General features: G+C 31.3%; 2 protein-coding genes across 10 annotated transcripts; one reads left to right on the top strand and one right to left on the bottom strand.

The window, feature by feature from the left end:
* Positions 1-5,322: 5,322 nt before the first annotated feature.
* On the top strand, positions 5,323-7,602 carry LOC107890883 (NAC domain-containing protein 86-like). 4 transcript variants are annotated; one of them, NM_001326777.1, is given in 4 exon segments: positions 5,323-5,572; positions 5,698-5,781; positions 5,882-6,159; positions 7,006-7,391. In NM_001326777.1, coding segments are annotated over 4 exon segments (801 nt in total). In that variant the 5' UTR covers positions 5,323-5,415; the 3' UTR covers positions 7,288-7,391.
* Positions 7,603-10,011: 2,409 nt separating this feature from the next.
* Positions 10,012-13,789, bottom strand: LOC121220958 (signal peptidase complex catalytic subunit SEC11A). Of its 6 annotated transcripts, XM_041101038.1 has the most exons (9): positions 12,968-13,768; positions 12,760-12,877; positions 12,561-12,654; positions 12,189-12,306; positions 11,978-12,090; positions 11,572-11,617; positions 11,149-11,233; positions 10,884-10,919; positions 10,026-10,317 (listed from the first exon to the last, which is right to left on the bottom strand). In XM_041101038.1, the coding sequence occupies exons 4-9, from the start codon at positions 12,256-12,258 to the stop codon at positions 10,257-10,259; spliced, it is 411 nt and encodes a 136-aa protein (XP_040956972.1). In that variant the 5' UTR covers positions 12,259-12,306; positions 12,561-12,654; positions 12,760-12,877; positions 12,968-13,768; the 3' UTR covers positions 10,026-10,256. The 6 variants fall into 6 exon arrangements, 4 of the variants coding, with proteins under 4 accessions (XP_040956974.1, XP_040956972.1, XP_040956975.1 ...); XM_041101040.1 differs by lacking the exon at positions 12,561-12,654 and having other exon boundaries at positions 10,012-10,317; positions 12,968-13,789; XM_041101041.1 differs by lacking the exon at positions 12,561-12,654 and having other exon boundaries at positions 11,978-12,106; positions 12,983-13,768.
* Between the last annotated feature and the right edge of the window lie 974 nt (positions 13,790-14,763).

Genomic DNA, 14,763 nt, shown 5'->3' with positions numbered 1-14,763 from the left:
ATCGGGCTATGCGCAGTGGCTTGCCAACTGGTTGCCGCAACTTCCTAACCATGAGCTGCAACCCTTAAATCAAGGGTTGCAACTTCTTGACCAAGGGCCGCATCCTTTATGTCCTCTTTCTCTTTGCGTTTTGTTTGTTTTTGCTCTGTCCTTTCTCTTCCTTCACACTTGAATCCGCACCTCAAGCTCACATTGATCTAATTTAAACCACAAAATATTTATTTAATTACTAAATACTAAAATTATATAAAATGTAAACTAAGATGACTAAAAAATGCAAGAAATGCAAATATGATAGGATTTATGCAAACTAAACTATCATTTTACTAGAAGATCAATAAAAAACTAAAGTGAAAAGGGCTTAAAATATATAAATAACGAGCACTTGTTATCATTGCAATTAGTGAGTCTCACTAAATTGAGTGTAATTGGAGCACTCCTAATTGCATTCTCCAATTAATTATTCTCACATCTAATTATACTATGATTTCCCAAATGTGTTCATTCAAAAATTATTTTATACAATAAAATTTTAGGATATATATATTTTTAAAAAATACAATCATACGATATTTTACTAATCTCACTTAAATAATATGAAAAATTTATGGACGAGAGAATTTTTTTTATGCATTTTGACCTACTAAATAATTAACTAAATTACATAGTATTTATTATAAACTATTATTGTAAATTTAACTAACATACATAGAATTTAAGTAATTATATATACTTGACCAAGGACCAATCAATGATAACAAGAAGGTTATACTTATTGTTAGAGAGAAAATAACCCAACATATATAAAATGCTAGGGTGATTAGATGAATTTTCATAGGATACTAACATATTATATACGATAGTTTGATTTTAGATTTTGTTACTTGCTTTAGAGAATATTTTTTAAGTATTATTGATAATTTTTATGATAACTAATATTGGTATTTATATAATTACAATTTATGCGACTAAGCATAATATAGTTAATTATGATCCAATTATACTCTATTGGTCATACACGTTCAGAGAACTAAAATCTTAAACCCTTTAATTGATATTTTTTAAATATAAATTATGTATTTATATAATTACTATGACTATAAATCCGTTGACTTATTTTGTGTCGTCTAATTACACACCCTCAACGTATTTGTAGGCTTTGTAAGTCCCGAGTTTATCTTTAATTATTATATTAAAGTTTAAATGATGATAAATTTAGACTATTAGGGTCGAAGAAATGTCTTTAAAAATAGAGAAAAAGAAAGAGTTGGTGATGATGTCAATAGTGACATCTAACAAACATGAAATTATTGATGTGGCATTGAACTCCACCAAATTAGGATAAATGACATGTTTGAAATCACCTTAAGCAAATGCAATTAACTAAGCCACGCCTAACCAAATAAACTAACCTCATCTTCGTTTTGGTAATCATAATTATATATCTCAACAAATCAAGAAAGAATTATTAAATTAAGATGCAAACTTTTTTAGGAAAACGAGAAAGGAAAAATAAAAACCTAAGAAAAACCACCAATTAATTGTGCTGGAGACCTTTACGGACCTAGCTAAAAGCTAGTGTAACAACTCTGTCTCCCTTCATTAACAAAGTTCTCCAACCTGAATTGATGCTTTCAATAAAGGTAACAGAACAAAGAAGACTAGAATTGCCAATAAAACCTAAAATTGCTCAAATTTTGCTTATATCAGTAAAATTGATGGGTTAAAAAGTAAAAATTTCAATTCAAGTAGAGATTTTTACCCTTTATTTAGGGATCTAATCTAACTCCACTCTAAATTTATTGAAAATCTAATATAAAAAAAATTCATATTGAACTATTTTAGATAAACGAAAATAAGCGTTTGTTTTAAAAAAGAAGCCTTTATATTGATGGTTTGCATGAGTGGTAAGCCCCGCACCCCACGTGCTGTTTGCAATTAGCGAGAGTGCAGCTGGCTGTTCGACCACAAGAGCCAATCACGGCGGGGGCCGGAGAGTGGGACTCGACCGAGTCTTTGTCTTCCACCTTTTAATCATTCCTCTCAAAATTATTACCATAATAGTCTATGTCAAAACAATAGACAGGAATAGTTTGTCATGCTTTTCCTTTTGTTTGAGGGCCCTTGATTTGTATAGTAAGATTTCGAGAAAAGGTTGCTTGTCGTTAGCTTCATGCAAAAAATCTAACCCAAAAGAAATGATATTTTTTACAACATATCTAAGAACAATAAGCAAAGATAGATTAGAATTGAGCACTGTTAACCTAGTTTAAAGAAAAAATATGATTAGAGATTAGGAAACTTGATTAAGACCATAGACATTTATACCACCCCATTGCCGACAGTAATGTTATTAGCTGAATTATTTTTAGGACAAGTTGAGATCATGAGTTGAAAAGCGAGGGAAGGCAGAATAATGTGTTTGCCATTTACCTTTTAGTGAAATTGCCATTCACCTTAAATATATAGTGTGAGTGGATATTATTTATGCTATTGCCTATTGCTAAGGAAGTTCCGTCGGTAGATAGGACAAAGCCCAAAGGCAACAAAAGCAATGTTTTTGCATGTGGCCAAAGTTGAGCTTCAAATGTGAAATATGATGAAATCTTGTTTTATTCCAATTAATAACTGTTTCATATTTTAGCTTCTATTGTGGTTTCCACTGCTCCTGCGGGTGAAGATAGATGGATCTTATATCTTCACTTTATCGATTTGTTTTGTTTTAATTCATTCATTGGAGTATTCCGATGATTATAATGAATGCATGAATAAGAAATTGGTCAATATATTGGGTTTAAAGATCGAGTTCTACAATTTTTAATATATATATTAAAATATATATGAATTTTTAAATAACTTATTTAATTTGAATCGGAGGGGCCAAGAATTGATCAATCCGATTACAAAAACATTGAAAGAAATTGAACCTACTAAAAAAGTACGGAAGAATCATTAGGGTTTCTCTCTCAATAAAAATTGACAATTTTAACAAGTGCAATATATCCGCAATCAACATAAACCAATTACAATAACTTACGTGAAAAAGCTTTTTAGACATAGACTTAAGATCTACTCACGTCACTACTATAAACCAAAATATCTGGTTACAAAATCGCAATATTCAGTCAAGAGTATAAAAAAACTTCAGCAAAGGTAAAAACAGATGATGCTAAGCAAACATGTGCGATCAAAAGAAAGAGTCTTTGCTGCAGCCCACCTTTTGCTGTAGTACCCGGTTCAACTACTCCACCAAGCACAAGCCTTTCATTTGGTCTTTTTTGTTCATTGGGCCCAATATAATTTTTTAACTTTGATTTTCCATCAAACACATACAAACTTGTTTCTTTTTGTTTCTTGCTTTTATCGCATGAAGAAGATAACATCAAGCAAAACCCTTTTTATCTTTTTATTATTAACCTTAATTACCCAACCCAATGGATATAATCATGCTAATCCACTAATTCAAGCTTCTATCTACCATAATCCAAACTTCTAATAATTTAACATCTATAATCAACTTTCTAATTTCTTAACATGCAACAATAGTGAATATACACAATTCTCATTAATCTTTCATTTCAATATATGGGTTCATCAATCCATTATTATTATTATCTACAAATTAAACTAAAAATTTAGGGAAAAACTCCCTTACCTAATGAAATTTTGGTCGGCAATCGTGATGGTCTTTTAACTCTTTTTCTCTCCTTTTCGTTCGGTGGGGAGAAAAGAAAATGAATGAAGGTTATCCTCAAATCACCATTTCCTCATTCCATACAACCAAAAATATAATATAATATTTTCCAAAGTTTTTTTTTTCATTTTATTTCTCAACAAATATCAAGCTAATGAAAATGTAGGAAGTCATATATTATCTTATTGTAACTTTCTCACCCTAATTTCAATTTTTTTCGCTAAAGCTCCATAAACTCTAGACTAAAATTGATTGAGGAATTGAAATCAATTTCAGCCGCTTTATTAACATTGAATTTTTGGAACTTCTTATATTTTTAAAATGATTTTTTGAATTCTTAAAATGAAATTTTAATATATATTTTTTCAAAATTTTTATTGAAAATATGAGAAACTTTTAACTTTTAAAAAATTATTTTTTTTAGAATTTTATGTACTTTTAAATAATATGGGCTAAATTGACAAAATTTGTAAATTTTTAGGACTAAAAAAAGTTTTTCTATATTTTTTAGCAACTGCCACATCAAAAATAGTAACAACAAAATTTGATGACATTATCGATTTGATCAAAGTTTTAGGATGCTCTTGTCACCCTTTTTTTTTGTTATTTTAGTCACTCCCATTAGATCAAGTGCAATTTGTAGTCACTCAATAATTAAAGTACCTTTGGTCACTAGATGGAATGTTAGTATAATAATAAATTTCGCCCTCAATATTTACAGATTTTGTTAATTTAGTCTTGATTTGAAAAATGTTAACAAATATAACTCTCAAAATTTTTACATTTTGATTCTAAAAATTAAAAAATATTAAAAATATAAATATAAAAACTTATTAAAATTTTATTTTTAAAAAATATTGTAAACTATTAAAAAAATAAAAAAATACTTAAAAATTTTCAAGTTTAATATATTATTTAAAAATTTGTGGTGCAATTAAAATTTAAGAGATAACTAAAAAATATATAATATCTATTTGGTCTTGATTATTTTTTACATGTGAATGAATTTGTATATGATATTTTCTTCTACCATTACAAGTTTTTGTTTAATTTTTTAAATATGCACTTTTCAGATTTAATTTAGGTATAAATAAATTAAGCAATGGTACCATTCACATTCAAATTAGATGTTTTTGGTTAAGAGTCATGTTTTTTCGTAATGGAAGAAAAATTCCAAGTATTAATGTATGTTATTTGTATGTCACACTAATAAAGTTTAATAAACATTAATTTTTTCATTCGGGTAATTTTACAAATAATACAAATTTAAATGTTTAAAGAGGCAAAAAATTAAATAAAAAACTAAATTAATTTTTTTTATAAAATTAGATGGCCAAATATATCACTATGCCTACATAAAATAACATATGTTTACCTGACCTTCGATTGACATTACCAACTTATTTGCTTGGATCATCACCATGGCAGCCTAGTCACTAAAAGTTTTAATGATTAAGGCCCGTATTAGTGTTACTCGTGGATTCTTTAATATTTGGCTAAGACAATGATTACTGGAATCGGAAAATAAAAATATAAAGATGTTAAGAACAGCTTGCGAGAAACGTTTGTCCAAGAATCTCTTAAAGAAAAAAGTGGGGAAAGAAAAAAAAAAAGAGCTGTGACGTAGAATCGTTTTATATAACAAGATAAATCGTAGCAGTGATAAGGATTTGCAAAGAAAGAGTAGTGGGACAGTGGGTTGAAGAAGAGGGTAAAGGGAAATGGCAACTGTGGGATTACCTCCTGGTTTTAGATTTCATCCCACTGATGAAGAGCTCGTCAATTATTATCTCAAAAGGAAAATAAATGGCCAAGAAATTGAACTCGACATCATTCCCGAAGTTGATCTCTACAAATGTGAACCATGGGAGTTAGCAGGTCTCCTCTACTTCACCTCTTTGCATTTGCTTTTTTGTATATATATATATATATATCTCATTTACGTATGATGAGAACACAAATGCTCTATTTTTCCTGTTCTTCTGCCACTCTATCTTCTATAGGTCAATGCAGCTATGCCATGGTATCACAGATGATGTCTGGGCATTATAACAATGAATCAGTGCTAGTTTTGGTTCTTAATAGAAGTTCGTTTTTCATTTCTGAAACATGATTTGATTTTCCCTTGTTTGAATTATGATGAAAAAAAAGTGAATTTTTCATTAAATTTGGTTCATCGAATGCCAGAGAAATCAATATTGCCGAGTAGAGACCCGGAGTGGTACTTCTTTGGACCCCGAGATCGGAAATACCCGAATGGGTTCAGGACAAACAGAGCCACTAGGGCAGGATACTGGAAATCAACTGGGAAGGACAGGAGAGTTGCTTCCCAAAATCGAGCTATTGGGATGAAGAAGACGCTGGTTTACTACAGAGGCCGTGCTCCTCAAGGAATTAGGACAGACTGGGTAATGCATGAATACCGTCTTGACGATAAGGAGAGCGAAGACTACTGTGGAATTCAGGTAGTTTGTGCATCTTACAATTTTAACCAAATTTATACATCCTTCTAATCATTCCATTCACTAATTAATCATTGAAGTCTAAGCTCTATGCAATGCATAACTGGTAACATTAATAACACTCTCATTTGACCTTTTTAAAAAAAAAAATTTATTGCTGTTATGTTTCGATGAGCACAGATCGGGATGTACTGATCACTTGGAATGCTTTATTCTTTTATTGCCATGTTAATTTTCACTTGAAAAGAAATAGATACGGTGTTTTCTCATTTTCTTTGTTTTTCACGACCTATATATATATATATATTTTCCTCTTTACATCAAAGCAGAAAAGAGAAAAGGTAAAGAAAGGCGTAGCACATGATTTGAGATGAGTAAAACCATAATTAGATCGACCAATGAGAAATGGACTGATCAAATGTTGCGTCGTGGAAATGCATGACTTGCATGGGAAGTTTGAGCATTACACGCTTTTGCTTTATCCATTAATATTTTTTATTCTTTTATTATCATATAAATATGTGGATCAAAGGGGTGCTGAACATTCTTTGCTTGCTAGGGTCTCTTATTACATCTCTCAAAGTTGCCTTCACTTTGCCTTTCGTAATAAGACAAAAGTATTATCCTATCAGACCTAACTAGCTATTATTGTTTCAACTTTAAACTTTTCGTCTCTCTCATCTAAACTTGTAGATTCTAAAGTATCTATATGATAAAGAGAAACCATTGAAGCCTGTCCACATATATGCTTTAACACCGCAAGGTGTCGGCTACTATACACTTCTTTATTCCAAAACATCCCTAGAATTAACTGCATGAACTAACTAAATTATGGCAATATACTAGCAGGACTCTTACGCACTATGTCGTGTTTTCAAGAAAAATGGCATCTGCTCGGAAACAGAAGATCAAGGGCGGTGTAATATGTTAGTGATGGAGTGCTCCCAATCTGTTATCAATGATTCTGAAACCATGTCTCCAGACCTTCCCTTAGCCTCCTCTTCTTCATTCATCGAAGAGGAAGATAAAGATGATTCTTGGATGCAGTTTATCACTGATGATCCATGGTGTTCTTCTAACACTACTGCTTTGGCTGGAGATGATGTTTCTAACGTTGCGTTAACAAACTAAGGGTTTAAGGTCTTGGTTGATACGGCAAGTAAATTGGTGAATAACACAAGTAAATTGGCTAAGTTTCTTAAAATAAGACGCAACATTATAAAATATATTTGTAAGGTCTGACGAAAAATCTCAGTAGGAGATTACTTTTTTCATCTCTAATTGGATTGGATTGGATGTAATGTTTTGTGAGGGTTTGGTTGCTGCTTAGGTGCAGCAAATGTATGAGATGGCTCTAGGGGTTTTTGCTTTCACCTTGTCTTAAATGGTGATCACTTGGAGCTTCTCTATTGGGATATATAATAACAAGTAATTAAAGTTTGCACTCTCTTCGTCACCAATTAAATTTCCGCTGCACTTTATCTATGAATATCAGTATATAAATATATTGAAAGAATCTACGAATATCAGTATTAATACTATTAATAAAATAAATGTTAATTCTTAGGTTGGGTTAAGTTAATTTACAGATCAGTTTGATGTTTACACAAGTCTAATACTAATATTGAATGTTGTTTAACTTGCTACGTGCATGCATTTACTTTCATCATAAAAGGAAATAGTTGGATATCATAAAATTAAGGGTCTGTTTGATTGCCAATAAAATATTTTCCGTAAAATGATTTCTGGAAAATGTTTTACTTTTCTGTAAAATGATTTACTGGAAAATATTTTCTGGTGTTTGATTGAATCTGTGTAAAATATTTTCTGCTGCTTGGCAGATTTTTTGAAAATATTTTTCGAAAAAGTTGTTTTTACTTATATTAATATATATTAATAAATTTCATATTTTAAATTATTTTTACATATATTGCAATGATTTATTTATAATAATACTCAATTATTAAGCTACAATATTAATCGTTATAAATTGAAAAAAACTAATATCAAATAAATTATTTGTAATTGTGTTAAAAAAACAAGTATTGAATAATTAAAAAAACAAGTTACTGGAAAATCGATAAACAGAAGCAGTTTTCTACCGGAAATGAAGGAAGGAATGAAGGAGGCGATAGAGAGGAGAGCACGGAAAATGTCTTACGGAAATTGAAAGGGTAAGACATTTTCCCTAAAATGTAACCCATTTTCCCTTGTTTTGGAGTTCATTTTCCAAATGGAAAATGTTTTCCGCCAATCAAACGTTGGAAAAGTTGGAAATGATTTTTCGGAAAATCAATTCCGTCAATCAAACAGACCCTAAATAATTTTGATACAACCTCCAATTTTTTTGGTAGTAGATCTTAAAAAAAATGAGTTTTTTTAGGTAGAATTCTTGTTTTATTTTAATGATTTTAAAAACATAATTATGAGTTTTTTTTTCCAATGCCTCCTCAGGGAAAAAACATGAGATTCACAAAAGCAAGCTTCTAAATGTGTCGGTGGATCGGTTGGTACACTACTTCCAGAATGGCCTCCAAAGCTAACCTAGTAGAATTCAACTTTTGTATCATCTTATCTTCACCATAAATTATGAGAGTTGCATTCATGGTTTGGTGATTCTCGATAACTTTTACAATAATTAATTATGTCTAATATTTTTTGTGTCATTTTCTTATAATTAAGTAGGTCATAGCAATTAGCATATGTAGTTGTGTAAATCTTTTTATATTGTTGTTATAAAGAGGTTTCCTTGCCATGCCTAATATAACCTCGCTCATTGTGGTACCTTGCTAACGTATAGTATGCTTAATATAGAACTTCTTCTATTAATCTTGTTAGGACAAGTGTCAGGCCCCTTTTATGTATGACCAACATGTAAGACTTATTAAAGTCCACTCATGTCTAATTGTCGCTTGATTGCAAAACTCGTCAATCCAATCGCCGCTTGGCTAGGAGGCTATCTTACCCCCTAAAGGACATATTAAGACAAGACCTATAAGAGCACGTGTTAAGGCTAGGGGATAACTTGTGACTAAACTTGCCTATAAATACCCCTTCCTTCACCATCAAGGCAAGACCATCTTTTTAAGCCAAAACCCTGTTGGACTACTTATTGTAAGAGATTGACTCTTTGTATGATCATCTTTTTTGTCGCTATGTGAACCATCATCCTCTCATCCTCCTCCTCCTCCTTTATTTTTGCTTCAACAATTTGGCGTGGGGAGCTTGGACAACATGGCTCAGCCCAATGAAAACAACCTCAAAAACCTCAACACCATCACCAATCTCCCCACGCAAGGCTTTCAAATTGGCCAAAGTGGCCCTCCACTAGCCAAGCGTGCATATGTTCACACTACACCAAAACAGGCTTTTAGCGGCGTTTTTTTAGGCCTTTAGCGGCGTTTTTTAGCGCCACTAAAAGTATTTGCGGCGCTTTGAGAAGCGCCACTAAAAACGCAGCTAATGACAGCGTCGTTAACTTTAGCGGCGTTTTTCCCACAAACACCGCTAAAGACCATGACCTTTAGCGGCGCTTCCCCAAAAACGCCACTAAAGACCGAGACCTTTAGCGGCGCTTCCTCACAAACGCCGCTAAAAACCAAGACCTTTAGCGGCACTTTTCCCACAAACGCCGCTAAAGATATTGAGCTTTAGCGACGCTTTTTCCCACAAATGTCGCTATAGAATAGACCTTTAACGGCGCTTTTAACACAAACGCCACTAAAAATATATCTTTTAAAAAAAATTCAAATAATATTTATTTCTATGATAAATATTATATTATGTTTTAAGGATAAATAAAAAATATTATTTAAATTAAATTTTCTGCGAAAATTTTAACTTTAAAACTAAATATAAATATAACAATTAATGAATTTACATTTAGAATTTAAAATAATAAATTAATAACACAATTAAAATCCAAAAGTTAGACCACTAAGTAAAAATACAAATTTAGAATCAAAACTAAAATAAATAATACATATGCAAGGTAATAAAATATACAATGCATTTTCTTAATCAAGTAAATCTTGGTAATAAAAGATATAATACATTTACTTAATCAAGGAAATCTTGTAATGAACTCAAATCAATGAGCCTTAAAGAAAAACTTTTGAGCATGGCTTCGAATTTGAACCGCAAATTTGGCTCCTACATGCTCTGCAAGAAAATAATAGTAACTTAATCTGTTCAAACCATAGTGAACATGGCAAAGATACGTAAATCAATTCAACTTTTTAAAATAGTTTTATATTGTTATAGTAAATTAGGTGTCTTATAATGTTATAGTAAATTATTAAAAATACATCTAAAAAATATATCTCAACTTTTTAATATTGTTTGTGGAATAAAAAAAGTACACTAATGATATATCTACTCACTTAAGTCAATATAGGTGGAAAGTATTCATCAATATAAATTTAAAATATTAGAACATATCATGCTTAAATTCCAATTAAACCCTTAAGCCTATATTCTTAAATTCCAATTACCATCAACAATTACAGAATCTCCTAATTAGCTTCTTTGTAGAATATTTGAACATGATATTCCATAGTCAGAATACATACACCAACAGGTTAAATCAAAGTATTAGAACATATCATGCTTAAAGATAATAATTAGATTTATCTAAAATCAAGCCCGATTTAACTAGTACTAAGTAAACCTATTTCAAGTTTTTTTTTTTCTGGGCAGCCCAATTTTTGGAAAAATTTAGAACAAACCTCAGGTAAGCATAAGTGAACGTTATGGGATCCTTTCTGCCATGCAGAAAACATAAAACATTAGTTCAGAGAAGATATATACAATTAAAAATACAATAAATAATAAAACAGAAGAGTAATTTTACTATTGAAGTGTGATGAACTTGAAACTCAAAGCATACAGCACAAATGGTGATGCAAGAAATTCCTAATCAGAGTGTTTTACAAATGTTTTCACTTCTAGAACTTGTTAACACTTTGAGAAATATATAGGTGTTTGATTTACCCAACAGCTCTGCCCATGATGTATTTTTGTTGCAACCAACGATTACTAGATGTGCACAACATTCTGTCATCGTAGAGATTAGCGTCTCCTCATGAATATGTCCAGTCAAAAGATTAAAAAGGTTAGCATACTCAAGCAGTAGCTGTACATATGAAGATATTTAAAGAATGATCAACCACACACACACACACACATGAAAAATGAGAAGAACTTGGAATGTATTTAAGACCATTCCACAAATAAACAAACAAAACTATTTAGAAGTGTCCACTCTCCACTTCATTGGTGGGGAAAGAGATTTTAATAGTCAGAAAATATTTTCATGATTGATAATAAAAAGTTTAAAGTTCGTTGAAAACAAACAAACAAACCACAACTTGTATTTGCTCACATTCAACTAGCTTGATATCAAGGATATGCTACCTTTAGTGAGTATATCAGCTTCTTTGCTATCTCGCTGCTCATGAACCTGACAAAGCATAACCAAACATGCAATGTACTAAATCCAGCATACAGAATAACCAGGCGGGGACCCGTTAATTCAAATAATTTACAGCCATAACACCTATATAAATTTCAGAAAGAAAATGTTCAACCACTAGTACATAGCTCATGAACAAGACTGTTAGAGTTGACCATGGTGTTAACCTTATCAAAACTATTTGTTTCTACTTTCTAGAGATTTTCTACATCAGAACATGAGAACCTTCTGTCACTTGTCGTTCATGCAGTTCAACATTTGGCAAATTTAAATTTATATGACTATCACAAATCAAAGCTCAAAATTTTTAAATACTTAATTTTAAATACGTGTAAAAAATTGGCTCACTCGTTTGAAACCGGGTTTCATACTCCCAGATAGCACAACCACCACCGGCGACTCGCTCCCAATAATGCAAATCAATCCTTTCCATATTATCAGTGCCGATGAAATAACCATTCCTTAACGAGATTTAAACTAAAAATTTCAATCATTATCCGATGGAATTTTTTGAAGTATAAAAGGATTTTAAAGAATTAAGAGAAAAGTGGAAACGCACCGAGGCTGATGGCTTGAGAGGGAATTTGTCTAATATGAGTTGATTTCATATTTTCTTCAATCCACCCCATTGGAGATCAATGCTTTTCTTGTCTTAACGATTTACAACACGCTGCAGGCTGCAAAATAAGAATGGAAATGAGAAAAGTAACAAAAATAAGAAACCTGCAAAAGGAAAAAAAAGAAAGAATAATGCGCAAACATAACAAGAATAATTTAAACATACTCGATTAGTTTGAGACGTAAGCTTAATTTGATTAATTCCTCTAAATCGAATTCATTTTCTAGTCCGAGTATATCCAACAATTAGATTCACTTTTAATGCACATACTGAATGCACCTTATAAAATGATTATATATAAAAAAAACTTACATGAATTATGTACCAAATTGCAAATGTTAGGCAAGAAGCTAAAGCCAACAAGGAGCCTAAGACTTGATCGCCAACAGCAGCATGTTTGGTTTGACTATGTTTATGTTGGTTGACCAAAGATTAAGTTCTTGAATTATTCTGGTATCAAAACCTATACACTAAAAAAAAAACAGATTATATGAGGAATTGTGAAAGTTACCTTTCAAAGATGAAAGTAAGTGGAGTTATACAAGCAGTGGCGAAGATGAATCTGTAAGCAATGAGTGCTCTCATGCTCATTCCCTCAACCACGGCCAATTTATAGAACGCAATCACACCTGCAAAATAAAAATCAATCATCCAAGAAAATAAATACTGGGTCACAGACACCAAAAAGCTTCTGGTTACTCAAAGGGTCTGAGAGTTGCCTTTGGCTTCTGAACCTCTGAAACTGGACTGGAGCAAGCTACGAAGCTCCTCTTCCCCCGAATCACTACTAAATCGCGGCGTAATTGAAGTTCAATCTTTTCGATATTTCTTCTCCTCAGCTGATGGTCGATTGGCCTGACACTTCCCCCGGGTGGGTGACTGCCCTTATCGTGATTTCCTCCTTCTTTCGGGTAAAGGTTAGAGTGATGAAGGGAAGGCTCGAGGTCGAGGTGGAGCACCCACCATTCCCTCTTTTAGTGTTATCAAGTCTTCTGTGGAGGTAGGAAGCCAGCTTCTCCCTTCTTTGACGCTCCGCTTCAACATGATTTAGAGGCTCTTCTCTTCCATTAGTCGGTTTTCTCCCCTATTTTCGAGGCCTCTTTTCAGGCTCTACGACTCGACTACTATCGGCCTCCTTAACAACGGAAGCTTCAAGATCAGAGTGATCTGAATCCCCGGCACCCCATTTGATTTCACCACACCAGATGAAGGTAAAATTACACCTGAAGTAAACGAAAGCATAGCTTCTTCGTTGCTCCCTCTTGAATTAGGCGACCTCTTCTTGTTCTCCACGGCGAACGGAGAGTTTCCTGTGAACAAATTCCCATTCCCACTTCTCTTACTCTCACCAAAATTCAATATCTCTCCAGATTCAGGTTTCAACAAATGAGAAGATGAATTCCCATTCCTCACACTGCTACTCTCATCAAAGAAGATGAATCGTCTTTGGTGCCTCCATTTTAGGGGGAAATTTGGGGTTTTTTCGTTTTTGGGTTTTAGGGGGAAAATTTGGGAAAAAATCAGCGCGAAATTTTTTAAGTAAAATGAATTTGTGGCGTTTTTTAAATAAAATAAAATTTTTCATTGTTTACCTTCTGCGGCGTTTTTCTCATAAACGCCGCTAATGATTGACTTTTTCTTATAATTTTATATTTAATTATTATATAATTCATATCAAATTTAAATAAATGAATTTTTAAAATTTAAGTAATATTTAAAAGAATTAGATAAATTTTAAAATTTTTATATAATTTTTTATGTAAGAAAACACAAACAAAAACAAAAAATTTTAAAATATGAAAAAAAAACTTTAAAAAACTATATTAATGATAAGTTTAATAAATTAAAATTCATATTATCTCTTTTATTGTCAATCTGTTACATTAATTTGTTTATTTATCAATTTTTTCAAAAATCTAATATTTAAATATATCAAATGATTTAAACCATTTAATCTAAATTTAGATTAAATATTTTTAAATATAAAAACATTAATTAATTGTATAAAATTTCATAATTTAACACATCTAAAGTAAACCTTAAATGCTAAACCATTTAATATGTATAAAATTGATCTATTATCTCTTATATAATTTAAACTATAATCATAATTTTAATATATTAAAATTAATATTATCTCTTTTACAATTATATAATAAATTATTTAATATATAAATTAAAAAATACCAATTAATCTAAACTCTTAACCCCTATCTCTTAAACCCTGAATCATAAAACATAACCTCTAAACCCTTAACCCCTCTTTTACAATCATATAAAAACTTAATTAATATATGAATTAAAAAATACTAATTAATCTAAACCTTAAACCTTAACCCGACCCTAAATCTTTAAACCCTAAATCACTAACTCTTAACCTCTAACCTCTAACCTTTAACCCCTAACCCCTACCCCCTAACTACTAACCCCTAAATCTTATTTAATATATAAATTAAAAAACACTAATTAATCTAGACCCTAAACCCTAACCCTAACCCAAATCCTTAACCCCTAC

The sequence above is a fragment of the Gossypium hirsutum genome, chromosome D09 (genome assembly GCF_007990345.1).
Source record: "Gossypium hirsutum isolate 1008001.06 chromosome D09, Gossypium_hirsutum_v2.1, whole genome shotgun sequence".
Taxonomy (NCBI): domain Eukaryota; kingdom Viridiplantae; phylum Streptophyta; class Magnoliopsida; order Malvales; family Malvaceae; genus Gossypium; species Gossypium hirsutum.
The sequence above is the reverse complement of the archived record's forward strand: the minus strand, read 5'-3'. Positions and strand labels throughout refer to the sequence as shown.